Source organism: Trichomonascus vanleenenianus, assembly GCF_965637985.1.
Source record: "Trichomonascus vanleenenianus strain CLIB 3782 genome assembly, contig: TRVA0_069S, whole genome shotgun sequence".
NCBI classification, from domain to species: Eukaryota; Fungi; Ascomycota; class Dipodascomycetes; order Dipodascales; family Trichomonascaceae; genus Blastobotrys; species Blastobotrys vanleenenianus.
In genome coordinates, this window is record NW_027481818.1 from 1 (window position 1) to 19,247 (window position 19,247).

The following is a 19,247-nucleotide window of genomic DNA, read 5'->3' on the forward strand; positions in this document are numbered from 1 at the left end:
GGGTGGGCGGCCTCCCGGGGGGGCCAACCCCCCCAACCCCCCCGTGGCCCCGCCTCGCGGGGGGCTTGTAGAGATGGGGTTCCTTGGGGGAGTTTGGGGGGGGGGGGGCTGGGGCAGAGCCCCAGGTGAGTTGAGAACCTCGGCGGAGCCGAGCTACGGGGGTTTGGGGGCTGGCCCTCAATGGCTAAATGCAGCTGGGTATCATACACCATTGGCAATAGAACACCCTTGGTCTAATAAGCTGGATTAGCACACCGTATATGAAGGAGAAAGCGGCGGGCGCGGGCGCGGTAGTAGTTTTGATGATTTAGTGGTGGGTTAATTCAGTTTACAGCGCTTAGCGCGCGTGTGGCGAGACGCGCTACGCGCCGAGAAAATCAATTTAAAACGCGCTTTTCCTCGCTGATTTCTACAAAGAAAACCTTTGTGACATGTCCCGTCGGCTGGAAGATGGCGGAAACGACATAGGAGACTACAAGGACCATTATAGACAGGACGTTCCGGTTAAACGGGCTCGTTTCTTTGAGGACGTTCCTGTGGCTCATAGTACTCCCCCACCGGAGGACCCCCAAAGGATCGTAGAGGACGCTGTTCCGGATCAGTTCCTGGCGGGGCTAAAGAGTGTTATTGGCGAAATCGACAAGTCACTGGGGCAATCGCTGTACAGCAGGTCCAAGGGCAATATTGAGACAGCGGTTAATATCTATCTGGATCAGCAGGCTAGCGGTGCTGCACGGATAAAATCATCTCCACCACCTCACCAGCGGAGCACGGCTCCGCACCACCCCGGAGGTGAACCGCCCATACCAGTTGACTCTGTGCCTCCAGTAATATCCCGGGCAGCTGAGGAGGTGCGGCCTGATTTAGCAGAGGACCCACAAAACGTAGAAACTGGCGAACTGCCAGCCGTAGAGCATGGCGAACAAAACGTAGAATCTGACGAGCCGTCTGCACAACTCTCAGATGAGCACCGACAGGTGGCTGCTGCTTCGCTGCGGAAAAATTGGGTCAAGCGGTACGTTGGATCATTCCAAGCCATTGTGTGGGCCACTCGGTCCGGTACCGGGTTAGTCCGGTTTGGAGAGAAGCTCGCCGTGACTCGAGTGCAAACCGATAGCGCCGTTAAAGATAATTACGTTGTGCGAATTGCTAAGCGAAGTAACAACCTCGAGTTTGCCAGACTCTCCGAGTCGGACGCAAGGTTCGCTGCTGTGCTCTTAGACTCCGGGTTGTGCGAGTTTACCGCCACCTGCATATATGCAGACGAGAGGCTTCGATTGGGCGACAGCTTCATCACGCAGATTGACTGTTTCCTTCTCAAGTCGGCTTTTTTTGCCGACATTGCTCCTCCGCTGCCGGCGCTCCCTTCAAAAGGGTCGTCGAATAGTAAAGCACAATTCATTGAGAGCCAAAAAGAGTCGCCGGCCGAGAAGCTCATGCGGCTGCGCCAGGTCGGGTTGGTGAAGCTGTTTAATAAGCTGGATCTTACGACGACCGATTTTGAGCCTGCAGATTATGCCGATCCGCCGCAGCACCAGCAGTCTACGCTGACACAGGCACAGGATGCAGATGTAGTTCAGCAAGACGAGCTAGATGCATTGTACAAGCGATCTAACCCACCAGATTATTATCTCGATGAAGTCACGCCGCCGGACACGTTTGCGCTGGAACTGCGATCGTACCAGAAAAAAGGACTCAATTGGATGATTCAAAAGGAAACCCCAGAGGGCGATCTTTCCTCGGCCGACACTGAAAAAGAGCCAATGCATCCGTTGTGGCAGGCATTCAAGTGGCCCTCTCAGCAGGAGCATATGGAGGAACAGGTGTCGACGAATTGCGGTGAAAGGGACGGAGAAAAAGATCCAGAAGATACATTCTACGTCAATCTATACTCTGGTGAGCTCAGCCTGTCCTTCCCAAGGCAAAAGAAGTCCGTCCTGGGCGGAATTCTTGCCGATGAGATGGGCCTCGGAAAGACAATCTCTACGCTGGCGCTCGTCCACGCAAACAAGTATAACCCTCAGCAAATTCGGGAGCCAAAAAGCACTTCTGACGCATCATATGCAAAGCATACTACTCTCGTAGTCGCGCCCATGTCGCTGCTGTCGCAATGGGAGTCTGAAGTGAACGCAGCGTCTAAGCCGGGCACCCTGCGGGCCATGGTCTACTACGGGAGCTCAGCGGGAGCTAATCTACGGACGTTGCTATGCAAGCAGCCGGCAAACCAGGTGCCCAATGTCGTTATCACCAGCTATGGCACGCTCCTTTCCGAGCATGCTGCGCTGCAGGAGTTCCTCAATGCTCCAGACAACAAGCAAAAGTTTAAATACGAGAATTGGTACGATAACCTCAATCTCGACTTATTTGGGCTGTATGGCGTCGAATTCTACCGTGTCGTGCTCGATGAGGCTCACACCATTCGAAACCGCGCGGCAAAGACCTCGAAAGCGTGTTACGATCTTCGAGCCGCCCGGCGGTGGGCGCTTACGGGCACGCCCATTGTAAACAAGCTCGAGGACCTGTACAGTGTAATCAAGTTCCTTGGCGTGGAGCCATGGAACAACTTTTCTTTCTGGCGAGCATTCATTACAGCGCCATTTGAAAGCAAAGGCTACATTCAAGCCATGAACGTTGTCCAAAGCGTCATGGAGCCGCTTGTCCTGCGGCGAACTAAAGACATGAAACAACCCAATGGAGCTCCGCTTGTTGAGCTACCTCCAAAGACGGTTTCAATTCACCGAATAAGGCTCTCCAAAGACGAACGTGATTTGTATTCTTACGTGTATACGCGAGTCAGACGCTCGTTCGACTCGAGCTTAGAGGCTGGCGCAGTCTTGCGTTCTTACACTTCGCTGCTAGCTCAGATCATGCGGCTACGCCAAGTGTGCTGCCACCCGGGGCTGGTTGCAAGGACGCGAGAAGCAAAACGGCAGAACTCTAAAGATACGGACAATAGCAAGCAGCTGGTAGCAGATGAGCCCTCGGAGACCGTGGACTCGGACCGAACTACTCGTGCCCTAGTTGAAGACGATGACTTACAAGCGATGGTAGCAAATTTCACCACTGGAGGCCCGGACACAACCAATGCACCAATTGAGTACCCTTCGCAGGTTGCTCAGGACATCATGTCCGGCAATGAACAGACATGTGCGCTGTGCCTGGAGTCAATTGAGCCTGAAAACATGGCTGTCGCCAGCTGTTGGCACGTTACGTGTCTGGACTGCATTCTTCAACACATTGAGGTGAGTCCCCCCTTTCCCCAATTCTTCTAATTCTGCTGGTTGGCTAACTAATGTGAAAAAAATAGTATCGAAAAGACCGCGGGGAGATTCCGAAGTGCCCCACTTGCCGGAGTAATATATCTACCGATGAGATCTACCGCATAGTTCAGCGTCCGAACAACAAGCTGACACTCCGGCCGTATAAACGTCAGAGCGCAAAGATTAAGGAACTCATGCGACAATTGTACACAGTGCGGCGGGAAGACCCCCAGTTCCGGGTTGTCGTGTTTTCGCAATTTGTGACGTTTTTGTCTATCATTGCAGAGGAGCTCGAGCGGGAGGAGTTTACAGTCTTGCGGTTCGACGGATCAATGTCTCAGCATCAGCGAGCAACTGTCTTGGATAGGTTTCAATCTACCCCAGCTTCTGTCTTGCTCATCTCGCTCACTGCAGGTGGCGTGGGGCTGAACCTGGTGTGTGCGAATAGAGTGTACCTGATGGATCCGTGGTGGAGTCCCGCGGTAGAGGCTCAGGCAATTGATCGAATCCACCGCATGGGCCAGCGGGACCCAGTGACGGTCGTTCGATTCGTTGTTGAAGGCACTGTTGAGGAGCGCATGCTCAAGATCCAAGAGCGCAAGAAGCTTCTCGCCGGGTCTACGCTGGGTCTCTCCGAGGAAGAAAAGCGAGAGCGACGACTAGAGGATATAAAGATGTTGTTTGAATAAGTCAAATGACAATTGAGTAGGGGAAAAAAACCGACTAATGGATGAAGAACGATAGAACGACTAATGAAGAACGATAACGGCTAATGAAGGACAATATACATAAAAAGAACCATTGAACAACCGACTAATACTGAGTGAATGGACAATGTTAAAAAAATGCACTGATTGCTATAATCTACAGGTGAGAACAAAAAATATTTACTTGTCGTTGGACTTCTCCTTGAGGTCCTTCTTCTTGGGGTCCTTGCCCTCGTAAGCAGCGGCGGCCTCTGGAACATAACCGTCAACGGATGGCTCTGGAACAGGAGCTTCAGAGGAATGTCGTCGGTTCCTCCTGGCAATGGCACCTGGGACAGTAGCCTCAACGGATGGGTCCGGGGCAGAGTCTTCATCATCATCGGTGTGACTAAGGAATTCCTGGGTCTTTTCAGCGGCCTCGTGGGCAAACTCCTTAGCCTTGGCCACAGCGCCACCGGCAAGCTCCTTGGCCCTCTCAGTGTAGCCCTCGGCCTTGTGCTTGGCTTCACCGTATCGGGCCTCAGCCTCCTCCTTGACCTGGCCGTATTGGGCCTCAGCCTTCCCCTTGGCCTCGTCGTATCGGGCCTCAGCCTTTGATCGAGCAGCACCAACCTCAGCATCAGCTCGCTCCTTCACGTCCTCAGCCTTCTCCTCAGCCTTCTCCTTGGCCCCACCGACCTTCTCCTTAGCGCTCTCGTACGCACCCTCAGCCTTCTCCTTAGCGCTCTCGTACGCGCCGCCAGCCTTCTGCTTGGCGCTTTCGTACGTGGCCTCAAACTTCTGCTTGGCCTCCTCGTACTTCTCCTTAGCACCCTCGTACTGGGCCTCAGCCTTCTGTCGCAAGGAGGCAAGCTCGGCTTCAGCCCGCTCCCGGGCGCCCTCAGCCTTTTCCTCAGCCTCCTCCTTGACCTCGTGAGCAGCGTCTTCAACCTTCTCCTTGGCCTCCTCAGCATGCTCCTTGGCGGCGTGGCCATGGCTCTTCTTGCCCGAATTGGCCCGGATAATGGCGATAGTGCCAACGGCAGTGACGACACCAGCACCAATCAGCCAGGAGTAGTCACCACCCTTGCCGGCACCACTGTGGGTGGAGTTGAGTCGCACTGGCATTCGCACACCGCCAACCAGTCGAGCTGGTCGGAACAGGGCAGGTCGTGCCAAACCGGATCGCTTCAAAGTCTGTCTAAACATTGCGGGTAATTGAATTGTCCAATGTATTCACAAGCAACAAAAATGGGGTGAGTTGTGCAGCTATATATACCGTGCGTGAACCGCAAGCCTGCCAGTTGTGTCCGCCTTTTGTCCAGAACAAGGTCTCGGGAACGCAATTGGCCAATCCGAGTTCGGGGCATCGATTGACTTAGTCCCGCATACTTAGTCCCGCACAGCCGTGCCAAACTACTCCACGGATAGGCTGCTTCATTTCGAACTTTAAACGGCAAAGGGAAATTCCAAGCGCTATAGAAATTACTTAAAAATGGGCTGGGGCTATACTTGAGGGTTTTCCATCTGTTCGATGGCCTCTTTTTGCTGCTCGTATTTCTGGGCACGCTGTTCGAGGGTAGCAAACCTCGGATGCACGTCGGTGAGATCACGATCGGTGAAGACCCAGACGGATTTGTCGGGTTCGAACATGAAGCTCATCTGCTCAAGGGACCGGTTGGCAGTCTCGGGCTGGAATAGGAAGCAGACAATGGCCGCTAGGAAGGAGATACCAGCAAACATGATGTAGAGCCTCCAGGAGATGCGTTCGAGCGCAGTGGGAATGTACATTGCGAACCAGAAGTTCACGAACCAATTGGTAGCTGTCGAGAGGGAGTTTGCTCTCGCTCGTGCAGACATGGTGAGGATCTCTGCGGGCACGACCCAGGCTGGTGTGGCCCAGCTAATTGCGAAAGCGGCTACATAGAGGTAGAGGAAGGCGATTACGGCTCTACCCGCGGCCAGGTTGTTGGAGAAGTCGAACTGAACCTTGTTGGTGTCTGGATTGGTGTGAGGGTGGCCCACTGTCTTCATGATAACGCCAATGAGTAGCATGCAGACTCCCATGCTAATGGCACCCAGGATGAGCGGGCGCCTTCGGCCCCAAGTATCGAGATAGTACATGTTAGGCCAGGTAACGACGTTAAGAATGACGCCTTGAATGACATTGGAGAGAAGTGAGGCCTCAGTGGAGCCTACGCCGGCCTGTTGGAACAGGAATGGTGCGTAGTACATGATGCTGTTGATTCCGACTGCTTGCTGGAAGAACTGGACTGACATTGCCAGGATGGTTCGGCGGCCGTGCTCCTTGGAGAAGAGGATTTCAAAGTAACTGGGCTTCTTCATCTGGCGCTCGATTTCGAGCGTTGCCTTGATTTCCTCGTACTCGGCGATGACAAATGAGTCGGTGACGTCGCCATTGGCGTGGACTCGGGCTAGCACTTCGAGCGCCTTTTCGGGGTGGCCCTTGGAGACCAGCCACCGAGGGCTCTCTGGCATGAATATCATGACAATGGCTAGTAGGGTGGTAGGGATGAGCTGGAGCCCCAGTGGGAGTCTCCACGAAGCATTGGAATTGATGTAGGAACAGCCATACTGGATGAGGAAGGAACTGAGAATGCCGAAATTGATGACACACTGTTGCAACGAGATGATGCGGCCTCGAATCTGAGGTGGACTGATCTCGGACTGGAAGAGAGGCACCCCCATGGCCGCAGTACCGAGGCCAAGACCATTAATAACTCGACCTGCAATGAGTGCATAAATGTTATTTGACCCGCATGTCGTGGCTATTCCAATGGTGAACACCGAGGCGCCGATAATGAGCGTCCACCGTCGGCCCAACTGGTCAGCAATAAATAGACCAGTGAGAAGCGAACCTACGAATGCGCCGGCCTGGATAGATGAGGTGATACCGCCTTGCAGGCCGTTTGAAGGGTGATTGAAGTATTCGTTGAACTGATCCATGGTCAGGATACCGCTGATTGACCCCGTGTCGTATCCAAACGCATAGCCGCCCAGGGTCGGGGCAATGCCATACATGTAAAGCTTCCACTGATGCCCCATGTTTTTGTGCGATACTTTTCCCAAATGGAGGATCTATTACTATTTATCTATGTTGACAATCCCCACAGCGACGAAAGCTTGGCTAGACAATGCGCAGTGTCGTATGGATCTGCTGTGTTATTATTCAGGTGCGGATCGATCATTGTGCTATCTCCGTTCAACTATACAGCATTTACTACCTTGTATTGCAGTATAGCCTACGTTGGCAATCCCAGCAGTGCCGAAAGGTTGGCTAGACAATGTACAGTGTCGTATGGATCTGCTATGCTACTCAAATGCAGATCGATCGGTGTACAATCTCCGCACAGGTCGTTCAACTGTTCTGTATAACATTTACTACTTGTATTGTAGCATAATCTGTTAGGAGACTGCTAATTGTACATTATTTGGATATAGTACCGGTAGTTACAGTATCAATGCCTATAATCACTCTCACTTCTTCGTATTGTGCAATTGACTGTTCGGCGCAACTATTCCCCGTAAGCGGATGTTGGACGCGGAACCATGATGCATGCACTCCATAAACCGAATGTGTCAGGTACATCAGCGGCACCGTTCATGGATGTTCAGTTGCCCAGTGGGCGGCAAAGTTCGCCAATCTCCACCCGAATTTTCTGCTGTTACCTTAGGAATTGATTGAAACCGCCGTCTGGGACATTTAATGTTGATTTCAATACATGGTTATGACATCAAGTTTGCTTGTGGGGGGCATGCGGCAAATACGTAGTAGCTAGGGATTGCGATTGGTACGTTACAGGGCTAGTAATATATGCTAAAGATATGTACTTCGTTTTAAGGTGTAAAACTGGGATGCTTATATTTCGGCCCTGCCTAAGGGCATTGAGCTTATCGCGGAAATCAGATATTTTTTCTTCAAATATGTTAATGCTTTTACACAAATCATACTTCAAGATCATAGTTGATCTCTTGTACCAGTAGATTTACTTGATGAACACCTGTCAATTGTCTAACTGGTATCAGGTACAATAGAACCCTCAATACCGTCGTGCCCTGCGTAGTAGACTCGCTAGGGCTGTGCATTCAAAATATGGCCATCCCCCTGGTACAGATGATAGCGCATGGAGGAGTCTAGAAAGCCAAAGCGGTGATAATAGAGAGCGCCGCTGCTATACCGGGTATTGGTCGTATTAGTGGACTACTGGAAAGATGTACTGGGTATTTAGCCGTGGTTGATGCGTCATATATATGCAAGGCCCCCGCCTAATGGGCCGATCAGCGTGGGGGAAAATATGGATAAATGAGCTGTACGAAAGGCAGGCCCAAGTGGAAAACTGCTGTTAACTAGATTATTCTTTTCAAAAGATGAGCAAAATAGAACTAGCACAGAGGTTGCCTGGAATTGTTATCGGAGGAGGAGTATTTAATACTCAAATGAACGATGACCCCTATAAACTACCTGTAGCGGAAATCCTCGACAAGGCCTTCGAAGTCGGCATGAACGCAATCGACACTTCACCGTACTATGGTCCCTCTGAGGAGCTGATTGGAGAAGCTCTTCTCAAGCTCCAGGACAAATATAAGCGAGAAGACTACATTCTCATGACCAAAGCCGGACGAATAGCGCTGAACAAGTTCAACTATTCCAAAGAATGGATTCAGTCCTCTGTAGAACGATCTCTCAAGAGGATGAACACCTCATATCTTGACCTCGTGTACTGCCATGACATTGAGTTTGTCTCTGAGGAGGAACTGCTTGAAGGTGTTGGCACTCTATACGAACTTAAAAAGAGAGGGCTAATTCACAACGTTGGAATTTCGGGGTATCACCCATCAGTTCTAAGCAGGGCCATATTGAAGATCAAAGAAACGCTAGGATTTGTGCCAGATGCGGTACAGAACTATGCTCATTTCACTATCCAGAATACCCAGCTTGCTGGATACTTGGACCAGTGGCAGTTTCTCGGGGTGAAATGTGTTCTCACCTCTAGTCCGTTGAACATGGGCCTTTTGAGCGGTAAGAGTGCTCCGGACTTTCATCCAGCTCCAAAGGAGTTGAGGAAGAAGGTGTTGGAGGCGGCTGAGTTTATTCAGGCTAAATACGGTATGACAATGCCTGAGGCTGCGCTGAGGTTTACAATTGGCAAATGGAACGAGCTTAGCGACAAGAATGGTGGAGGGTGTGTTATTAGTGGCATTAGCTTTATGAACGAACTAGACACGTTGCTTAATGTGTATTCTGAGTTAATGGCAGCTCCTGAAGGGGCCAAGCCAGTTGGGAATCGATACCAGTTGAATAAGGAAGCATTGCGCAAATACGAACCAATGTTCAAGGAGGTTGAAGAGAAGTTTGGAGATTTGTATGATTATGAGTGGATGAGTCCTCCAGAGGGATTTAAGAGGGAGTAGACTGAGATAAAGGACGAATATAGACTGACATAGCCCTTGTTGATTTGCGAAAACGCACACTAAGTGGTACATGTATCCAAGAGCTTTTGTAAGTGTTGGGTTATTATACTAATTTGGCCCTATAATGCAGTGTTAGTTCAATGTGATATTATGGTACTACCTGGTACAGTGTACACCGAGAATGAACTAGGGAGTTCTAGCTGCAAAATCCAAATGCCTTAAAACACATAGCCTACTGATTCGTTTATTCTAATCTATGTGTCAAGAACTTGGGCTTTTTCCTACCGATAGTAAATCAATGTCATCTGGTATCTTTGCAAGTCACAGCAAGCTCATTCAATAATCGGGGTCCGCGAACTAGCCTTGTTAGCCGACTGCATGAGGATTAGTCTACATGCAGGAACGCCAAGACTACTACATTGATATCATCCTCAGGGGAGGCACAGTATTATTACCGCATTTTCATGGCTAACCGTTCGTGAGAGATACTCCTTTGATAGGCACCTCTAGGAATTGGATGTTCACAATTGCGTTGTGTTGCCCCAGTTAACCGGATATTACACCTTTAATCCTTTATTCTATTTGATATACTTCTTTCTTATCGCTTCATAAAACGATCACCAAGGTATCCCACATTGTAACTCTGCAAGCTAGACGTAAACCGGGGTAATCGCCGGAGGTGATAACCGGGGAGATTGCCGACTCTCCACAAACTACTGATCTACAGGCACCATATAAAGCCTCCAAGTTACTGATTGGATTGGAATAACAGCGACAATTGAGTCAAGATGTTGCAATCAATAGTATCAGCAGTTCTAGCTTTCCTTCTACTTGGAGTTTGCGAGGCCAGAAACCCGAAGGTGAAACCAGGGGTCCTGGTATTCCTGGAGTCTCACTTGGATCTCGTCAAAGGCCGAAACGTTGGCATCATCTCGAACCCGACCGGTGTCTTACCAGATTTGACCAACGATGTTGACTATATCCATGCCAATTTGAAGGAGAAGATTAATCTCAAGGCCATTTTCGCCCCAGAACAGGGTTTCAGAGGTGCGGCACAGGCTGGCCAGTCTGACGGCGCTTACGACGACGAGAAGACTGGAATTCCTGTATACAGCCTCTATGGGAACACTTCTGCAGAGATCAATGAGATCTTCGATACTGCTGGAGTGGACACTATTCTGTTTGACCTTCAGGATGTTGGCGCCCGATACTACACCTACATCTGGACAATGTCTGATACCATGGAAGGCATTGCTGGTACTAACAAGACGCTCATTGTATTGGATCGGCCGAATCCAGTGAACGGATTGACTGTTGATGGACCTCTGGTCGAGTCCAACTACAGCTCCTTTGTCGGCAGATATCCGATTCCAATTCAGCACGGTATGACTGTCGGTGAGTTGGCGAAGCTGTTTAATGACAAATATGTGCCCAACAAGACCGGCGGGAAGACTGCTAATATTGAGGTCGTCTGGATGGACGGCTGGAAGCGAGACATGTACTACCATGACACTGGATTGCAGTACGTCCTACCGTCTGTCAATCTCCCTACATTGAATAGTGTTCTTAATTATGTCGGTACTTGTTTGTTCGAGGGTACTACTATGTCCGAGGGACGGGGCACCACTCATCCTTTTGAAATTCTTGGAGCTCCCTGGATGGATTATCACATGGCTGACGAGATGACCAAGTTGGACCTCCCTGGTGTACTTTTCGCTGAATCCTACTTTGTGCCCACTTTCGACAAATTTGAAGGCGAGACTGCGGTCGGTATCCAGATCTACATCACTGATCGAACCAAGTTCAGTGCGATTCGAACTACTCTTGCTATTATGCTCAAGGCGCACGAGCTCTATCCAAAGGATTTCGCGTTCACTGACTCAGACTTTTTGCTTCTTGCAGGGTCTACGTATATTAAGGAATCCGTACTCAGCGGAAAGCCTGTGGATGAGATTGTCGAAGGGTGGCAGGCAGAATTGAATGGATTCAAGAAGCTCAGAAGGCATTACCTTCATTATTAAATTAACTTTCTAGATAACTACTGTAGTTAAAGAACAGTTATGTTGCAGCTTTACGCAATAGGGCAATGCTGCATTTGCCTGAGAACAATCGCTTTTGGCCAATTGCAAAGTACCAATTAAATTATAAGATATACCGTTTAGAGATCCATTCTTAATTACTATAAGTTTTGAATATGGTACCGGTACAACGTAAGAGAAGAAGAACACGGTTCATTACGTAGTGATTATTGACTTTTTTCGATGACTGTTGAGTAAAGGCAGTCAGCCCGAACTTATAAATATCTCAAAATCCTACAACGAGCCATTTGGATGCTCAATATTGAACAGTTTCTCGAGCAATTGAGATTCGGATTTCTCCAATCACGTTACAATTATAACGTTAATTCATCGCAAATTAAAAAACGCGCGCGCAAAAAATGACACCTGTGGGATTCGAACCCACGCCTCTTACGAGATTCGAAATCGCGCTTTAGCACCGAAAGCTTACACTTGAGTCGAACGCCTTAGACCAACTCGGCCAAAGTGTCAAGAATTCCGAAAAAAATTTTTCAGTGACCATACCACCTCATCTTGCTTACGTAAGCAAAAATCACGTGATCTTGAAATCACGTGATATTCCTTTTGTTTTAAAAAGAGACTAATGGCACAGTCAAGTTACTGGATATCATACTGGGCCATCAATTGAGCTTCCTTAGCGCATCTAACCAATTGTTGGAGGCTAAATAGATCTAGGCAATAGATTCCTATTATGGCTCCTGGGGGGTTGGGGTGTGAATACCTTGAGTACAGATGTTAGCAAGAACAACAATATCAATGTTGGACAGGCGAACAAGTACACAGGAATATCTAAGTAAAAGGTTAACAAACTGTAGGACAGCAATAATGATAAAGCATACCAAGTAGTAAGAAATAACACACGTAAGTCAGGGACAGAGCGCACAGCGATGTCCAAGGTTCTTAGTAGAGTTATGTATCAGACTAGTAATGATAGACTGCAGCAGGTTCACAGAAACGGTGAAGAAAGGAAAAGAGAATGGGGGGTGGTGACTCTTTATAGGAGCCACTCAATTGACTGAGTATGATCGGATAGGATGATTCCGGGAAGTCTAGTGCCGAACCTGTAACCTACCAATGGTTACGGTCGTGGTAGTAACTCCAGTATCTCCGGGTTCCTGGTCTGTCTCATCATGATAAGCTGAGACATGTGATGTCGATACACATTGTCCCTTTGACTTCCAACACCAATGACAGGAGGGAAAAGTCCTTTCTTCTAGAGCAAAAACACGTGGAACACCAATGATGACGATGTGACAATGATAACACTTCCCCCACAAGTTACCGGAGAAAGGACCAGTGCTAGCAATCCAATTGAAGGAAGCCATCTAATGAGAGAGTTGCAGTATGCAGCTCTAGAAATTAAGCACTGTGACCAAACCTTCATTCATATTGAACAAAAATTGCAGATTGAGACCTGGCAACTGCCATTACCCGTTGTAGTTAAAAATGTCAACAGCAAGACCCGTTCCTTCTTTATCTGCGCATAAGGCTAAGAAATACTATTGGACCTATGCCTATGGATCAGTAAAGGTCAATACAATGTAGTGCCAGTATTGGACTTGCACAAGCGATATTGAACGCATGTTAGATGAAGTGGGGATCTAATCACTAGACGATGCAAATATGTACATTATACAATTGTTGAAACAAACCAAGAGCTCCCAGTAATCCCATTTGCAATCACTTAATTGTAACATCTATATTCCAAAAGTTGGTATACTACAAATAGAACCAAAAATATAAAACATCATCGTATATGATACCAAGAGCATCTACTCGGCCACAAGAGAAGACAAGCCTATAATAGTAATACCCAAGAAGGCAAACATTAAAGTATTACTCTGCTTTCCGCCAAAGGCGACACTGGCACCGTACATCTGGAGGCCTATAATCGACAACAGACCAGCCGTCGTTGCCATCAACACACCAAACAGCAGGTTGTACTCATTGGTGGCCTTGTTTCTGAAATACAACCACGCGAAGAACGCGCCTATGGGCTGGGAGAAGCCTCCCAGGACGACTGCTGTCAGAATTGAGGCAAATCTGCTTCGCAGGGCCAAATACAGCGGGAATGCAATGGTAAATCCTTCGGCAAAGTTGTGGACGGCTAGACCGGAAAACACTGCGAACCCTAGCCTGGGGCTTGCATGAGATGTGGCAAAGGTAATGAATCCTTCGGGAATCTTGTGGACAGAAATTGCGAGCGCCGTCTGAAGCCCAATTGAAAACATGTGCGAATACTGAGTCGACACATGGTGATGGTGGTGCTGTTGCTCAACATCGCTTCCTGCACCCTCGAGGTCCTCATCTTCGCTCGTCAGAGACGCTCCAGTGTCCTTAAAACAGTCCTCTACGCTGCTGTATCCCATGCACCGACCAATACACCGCTTCCCTCCAAGCCGCGAAGTTGTGAGATCAATTATAGACATTCGCCTTTTAACTCGTGGCGACTTGAGAAGCGGCGAACTTTCGCTCACCAGCAAATGTTCGTGTGTTTCGGCATTACTTTCATCCCCATGGTCAGTCATTGCATGATGGTGATGGTGATGCGTATGGTGTTCATGGTCATTCTCTTCTTCTCCCTCATGGGCGCAATGAACAATGCTTTGCGACGTAAACACGTGGATAATGAGATTGATCAAAGACGAGATGATAATGCCCAGGATGTAAATCCCCAGCAGCAGAGCATTAGCCATCCGATCCGTCTTGACCGCCGGGCTGTCTTCAAAGTACTCCAGGGCCTCTGGGAGCAGCCTGTACATAGAAGTGAAGAGCAGGATGCCGCTGCTCAGACTCAGGCTTGCAATCAAAAAGGACTTGTTATTCTGGAGATCAAGCCGGGGCTTATGTGGAAACAGCCTTGCCCATGCAAGATCCAGACATATGGTGAACGAGCCCAGGATGCTCGCTAGCGACGAGGCCAGGGTCAGAACCCATCCGCGCTGGTCGTTAGTCAAGTCGAGCATTCTCTCCTAAAAAAAGTTGAACTGTCCTGGAAAACGCCACGCCTATATTATACCCAGGATCAACCGTTCAACCAACAAGGTATGTGATTATTAACTTAAGCCCAACCACTGGCTACGATGTTTGCTCCCGCCACGCCTCGCCAAAGTTTTTTTCCCTATCCGGCCCGGCTGATCCGTTTAAACCGCTCGCTTCAGACTGTATTGGGCTTATTGATAGCAGTAACTTTAAGACTTTCGCTATTTATTTCAATTCTACAATCTATTGCTGGCTGGATTTATCGTTATATGTTTGGCTTTTGGCTGCATATGGCACGGGGATCGCCCGCATATGGTCTTCGCAAGCATGTCTCATATTGAACTTGAGCCGCACGGCGTAACAAATCATAGATCCGACGGTATATCATAGTGGTAATATGTAATATTGTAATATTTATGGCATGTCACCCAATATATAAGAATTATTATTAGCTCTATGTTGAGCAAACTATCTCGTCCGGGTTCAATAACTAAAGTGATATGCGATGGCATTCTGACTTAACACATGAGGCACGATTATACCTACAAGGTACAAGTCTTATGTGCGATCTTGACCAATGGCACATTACAAATTACCGATTCTGCCGGTGAAATAATAATAATCTTGATTAAGATTCCTAAGGCGAAGGAAAACTTTCGTCGTTCATCGTGTCCTCGGCGAAGCCGAGCTACGGGGGTTTGGGGCTGGCCCCCAAGTCAATCGAAGCCCATCGAGTTCATGGGGGGACCAGTCCCCCCAAACCCCCCTGGGGGCTTCGCGGAGTTCTATATCTCACCTGTGATCAATTGGAGTATTTGTTATTATGTACGTACTGTAGTACCGGCAGTGGAGCACCGCTTTGCGGTGAGAAAACGCTGTTACAGCGTCACAAACCTCCCAACGGCGTAACAAGAATGTGTAACAATTGCAACAGCGCTACAAATTTGCAACAGCTGAGCCCGCCTAGGTAGGAAGTTAGATATTCGAAGGCCAGCGTCGTTGAAGTGTACGTATCGTGAATATATAATAAAATGGCAATATATAATAAAAATAAAATAATAATTTATCGATGGTATGGATGGTAGCCACCACCACCGCCATTTCGGCCATAGACGCCTCGGCCACCTCGCGAATTCTTCGATCGTCCAGACCGTGGCCCCGTAGGAGCGCCAGAAGGCGGGCTCTGCGACCGTCGCCCATGCGAACCCGACCTCGACCTCCTGTGGTCGTCTCTGTCTCGGTTTCGCTCACGATCCCGCCGATTGTATCGGCTTCTGAATCCTCGGTCCCGGTAAGCGTTTGGATTCCTGTCATCTCCACCACCATAATGCTGCTGCTCACCATCGTCATAACTGCCTTCAGCAGGGTGGTGCGGCTCATCACCCTCGCCTTCGCCCTGCTGGCCACCCTGCTGCTGCTGTTGCATCTGCTGGTACATCTGCTGCATCATGGGGTTCATCTGCTGCTGCTGCATCTGTGGATTCATGGCCATCATCTGTCGCATCTGGGCCATATAAGCCTGCCACTGCTGCATGTACTGGCTCATCATGGCCGGGTTCATGCCGCTACCGTAGGCATTGCCCTGCTGCGAGTGGCTCATGCTCGACTGCTGGTCGACCATACCGTTCTTGGACCGTGGTTCGGCCCTCTTGACCTCAATTGGCTTGTTCTTGAGAATCAGGAACTTCTCCGACACAATTCGCTCCACGGCCTGATCCGAGTCGAAAGTGACAAACCCAAAGCCTCGCGGTCGCCCCGTGTCCTTATCCATCATCAGCTGAGCGTCAATGACCGTACCGTACTGGTCGAAGAAGGACTTGAAGTCGTGCTCGTTCACATCAGAACCGACACCACCTACGAAAATCTTGGCCGTCTTGTCCTGCTCCTCACGCGGAATGGCCCGCTTCGGGTCAATGATCTTTCCATCAAGGAAGTGCTCCTTCTTGAGCACCTCAGTAACGCAGTGGGCGTCCCGGAAAGTCAGGAAGCCAAACCCTCGAGACCGCCCGCTGGCGTTATCCCGCATGACAGTGCAGTCAACGACCTCGCCAAACTGGCTGAAGTAATTCTTGAGCGAATCGTCCGTGGTCTCCCAGTTCAGCCCACCAATGAACATCTTGCCCTCATCCTTAGGGGGAATGTATATATTGCCAGTGCTGATTCCGCCTACACGGTGCTCGATCGGGGCAGGCTGCTCGGGTTCATACTCCTGGATCGGAGCTGGGGGTTCAGCGGTCACAGCTGGTGCATTTACGGTGCTCTCAGGAGCCTCGGGCTTACTTTCTTCGTGCTCGGCGGTCTCCGTAGCAGCAGGCTGTTCCGGAGTGGGCTCCCTGGGCGGTTCTTGGCCCGCTTCTTGGGTCTTCGGAGCCTCTTCTTCTCCGCTATATAGTACGAAAAATCAACTAATTAGCACACTCAACAATTAAAACCAGGATGGGGGATATTTACTAGATGTCTGCGAATTCGTCGTCCTCGTCAAAATTAGACATTGTGATTAATTATAGACCGTGTACACAGCAACTAAAGCCTTTCTGAATTAACTATAATTAAATTAGCAGTCCTTTTTCTTCTCTTTTTCTCTCCAATGTCACTCGCTCTCCTGGTAACTACCCGTTTTCCAAAAAAAAACCGAAGAGAGATCGAAATCAGAAAAACACGAGTTGTTAGGTCGCCAGGTTTTTCGTGGCGCTCCCGGCCCCCTTTAGGTGGAGACCCGCGGGCGCAAGCCACCTCCCGGCCCCCCAAGTGGTTTACCCGGCTTTCACGACACGGAGGGAACGCGCATAGTGGACAGCTTGGGGGGCCAGCCCCCCAAACCCCCCGTGGCTCCGCTGCGCGGAGGGCTTGGCGATTTTTGTTTCTATTAGTCTAGCAAATTACGAGGATTCTTCGGAAGGTTGGAATTAAATTACGATTGCTGATACTACCTACCTAGTCGAACAATTGAGATTCAATGCATTCAGTAACAAAATTCTTTATCTGTTTTGATTCGAGGGAATCGCATATCATGGATCTATCTCTATAGCCGTAAATGGCTTACTCTGAATGCCAGTTTTATCGCTAGCTGACATGTATTAGTATGGTCAAGTTCCCGGCGTAATTAAGTACAGTTAAGTGAAATATACATATGTACGGTATATTCAACCTAATTGATAGTATATACCGATAAATATTGGATAGGGAGAGATTTAAACACATCAAGTAACAAAGCTGTTTGATCATTTGACCCAGTGGATGGTATGAACTGGATTTATCTCCTTAGACTGGTCACTTGCTCCGAATGAAGGCATTATCGCTTAGTATGGTCAAGTTATCGGTCGCGTAATTAAGTTAGTACAGTTAAGTGAAAAATATATATTCAACCTTGATATATCTACCAGAAGTAGTAGACGATATCGGAGATTGACATTGGATAGATGAAGGAATTCCTGATATTGTTAGCTCAGGCACACGAGAACTTCCGCGTAGCAGAACTGGAGTCGCTCGCCGATTTGCATGGCATCAAAGTCGATCTGTCCGGACATGACGCCAAAAGCCCGTTTCTCGTAGTAAAGCTGGAGAGCTGTGAAGAAGCAGTCAAGCTGGTCGAAAAATCCATCCTCTGCTTTGCTGTTTACGAACTCTATGGCTACGGAGAGGATCTGGCATCCCTGCATGCTGATGTCAAGCGAAGACAGCCCCAGGAGTACTGGGATCAGTACAAGCAAAACACATTCAAGTTCGAGATCAACTGCTTTCAGGGAACACGGCCATGGCAAGACCAGGTAGACATCATTGAGAGCTTTAAATACATGGCCCTCGAGGGCAAGATCCGCATGAAGAACCCTGAACTGCTGTTTTCCGTGCAAGAAGACTGGGATGAGAAGGCTCCTCACCCCAAGCGAATGTGGTTCGGACGGCTCTTGAGCTACACAGACCGCAAGTTCGTTGACAAGTACGATCTAAGGCGGCGGAAGTACATTGGCACAACTTCATTCGATGCAGAATTGGCGTCGGTTACCTGCAACATTGCCCAACTAAGCCCGGGAAAGTTCATGTATGACCCATTCGCTGGGACGGGAAGCTTCTTGGTGGCAGCAGGACACTGCGGAGCGCTTACAGTGGGATCCGACATTGACGTGCGCATGATTAAGGGCAAAAAGGACGCTACGATCCCGGCCAACTTCAAGCAGTATGGGTTCCAGAACCGGTTTTTGGACGTCATGACCATGGATTTCACCCACAATGCATTCAGAAGTAGCCTTAAGTTCGACGCAATAGTGTGCGACCCTCCGTATGGCGTTAGAGAAGGGTTGCGAGTTTTGGGATCGAAGGACCCTGAAAAGTTCAAGGGTAAAGAGGCTGTTCTAATCGACGGCGTTCCAGCGCATCTTCGTCCGGGTTACATCCCTCCCAAGAAGCCATACAAGCTCAATGCATTGTTGGACGATTTGCTTGCGTTTGGAGCCGACCATCTGACCCCGCGAGGACGACTCTGCTTCTGGATGCCTACTGCTAACGATGAATTTGTTCCAAACGATATCCCGCAGCATCCTGATTTGGAATTGGTGCACAACTGCGTTCAAGAGTTCAATAAATGGTCGAGGCGGCTGTTGGTTTATAGGCGCCGAGGAGCTGGGGAGGGCAAAGGTATTGCTTACTCCGTAAAGGACAGAGGGGACGAAGAGTTTAGGCACAAGTACTTCCGGGGCTTCAAAGCTACTGATTAGCTTTTGTATCTACCTTCCAATTAGCTCTATGTATCTGTTGTATAGTATACGTCTGGAAAGATCTTCCGGCAAAATTGATGAAGCTTTTACGTCCAG

At 49.1% G+C, this 19,247-nt stretch overlaps 8 protein-coding genes and 1 non-coding gene across 9 annotated transcripts; 4 read left to right on the forward strand and 5 right to left on the reverse strand.

Annotated features, from left to right (window-relative positions):
* Nucleotides 1–431: 431 nt before the first annotated feature.
* Nucleotides 432–3,949, forward strand: RAD5 (DNA helicase RAD5; the record flags this gene model as incomplete). The annotated part of the gene is made up of 2 exons (XM_076687669.1): nucleotides 432–3,242; nucleotides 3,308–3,949. 2 exons carry the CDS (start codon nucleotides 432–434, stop codon nucleotides 3,947–3,949), a joined length of 3,453 nt encoding a protein of 1,150 aa, XP_076538074.1.
* A 198-nt stretch (nucleotides 3,950–4,147) lies between these two features.
* TRVA0_069S00122 (uncharacterized protein) lies at nucleotides 4,148–5,155 on the reverse strand (the record flags this gene model as incomplete). The annotated part of the gene is made up of 1 exon (XM_076687670.1): nucleotides 4,148–5,155. One exon carries the CDS (start codon nucleotides 5,153–5,155, stop codon nucleotides 4,148–4,150), a length of 1,008 nt encoding a protein of 335 aa, XP_076538075.1.
* A 297-nt stretch (nucleotides 5,156–5,452) lies between these two features.
* Nucleotides 5,453–7,012, reverse strand: HXT17 (sugar porter family MFS transporter; the record flags this gene model as incomplete). The annotated part of the gene is made up of 1 exon (XM_076687671.1): nucleotides 5,453–7,012. The coding sequence occupies one exon, from the start codon at nucleotides 7,010–7,012 to the stop codon at nucleotides 5,453–5,455; it is 1,560 nt and encodes a 519-aa protein (XP_076538076.1).
* A 1,392-nt stretch (nucleotides 7,013–8,404) lies between these two features.
* Nucleotides 8,405–9,379, forward strand: TRVA0_069S00166 (uncharacterized protein; the record flags this gene model as incomplete). The annotated part of the gene is made up of 1 exon (XM_076687672.1): nucleotides 8,405–9,379. The coding sequence occupies one exon, from the start codon at nucleotides 8,405–8,407 to the stop codon at nucleotides 9,377–9,379; it is 975 nt and encodes a 324-aa protein (XP_076538077.1).
* A 788-nt stretch (nucleotides 9,380–10,167) lies between these two features.
* TRVA0_069S00188 (exo-beta-N-acetylmuramidase NamZ family protein) lies at nucleotides 10,168–11,400 on the forward strand (the record flags this gene model as incomplete). The annotated part of the gene is made up of 1 exon (XM_076687673.1): nucleotides 10,168–11,400. The coding sequence occupies one exon, from the start codon at nucleotides 10,168–10,170 to the stop codon at nucleotides 11,398–11,400; it is 1,233 nt and encodes a 410-aa protein (XP_076538078.1).
* A 417-nt stretch (nucleotides 11,401–11,817) lies between these two features.
* Nucleotides 11,818–11,927, reverse strand: tRNA-Leu(CAA). The gene is made up of 2 exons: nucleotides 11,888–11,927; nucleotides 11,818–11,862 (listed from the first exon to the last, which is right to left on the reverse strand). It is a non-coding gene; the product is annotated as a tRNA-Leu (tRNA).
* A 1,302-nt stretch (nucleotides 11,928–13,229) lies between these two features.
* On the reverse strand, nucleotides 13,230–14,423 carry ZRT3 (Zn(2+) transporter ZRT3; the record flags this gene model as incomplete). Its single annotated transcript, XM_076687674.1, has 1 exon — nucleotides 13,230–14,423. One exon carries the CDS (start codon nucleotides 14,421–14,423, stop codon nucleotides 13,230–13,232), a length of 1,194 nt encoding a protein of 397 aa, XP_076538079.1.
* A 1,079-nt stretch (nucleotides 14,424–15,502) lies between these two features.
* Nucleotides 15,503–16,931, reverse strand: HRP1 (Hrp1p; the record flags this gene model as incomplete). Its single annotated transcript, XM_076687675.1, has 2 exons — nucleotides 15,503–16,823; nucleotides 16,891–16,931. 2 exons carry the CDS (start codon nucleotides 16,929–16,931, stop codon nucleotides 15,503–15,505), a joined length of 1,362 nt encoding a protein of 453 aa, XP_076538080.1.
* Nucleotides 16,932–17,858: 927 nt separating this feature from the next.
* On the forward strand, nucleotides 17,859–19,151 carry TRM11 (tRNA (guanine-N2-)-methyltransferase; the record flags this gene model as incomplete). The annotated part of the gene is made up of 1 exon (XM_076687676.1): nucleotides 17,859–19,151. One exon carries the CDS (start codon nucleotides 17,859–17,861, stop codon nucleotides 19,149–19,151), a length of 1,293 nt encoding a protein of 430 aa, XP_076538081.1.
* Nucleotides 19,152–19,247: the final 96 nt, after the last annotated feature.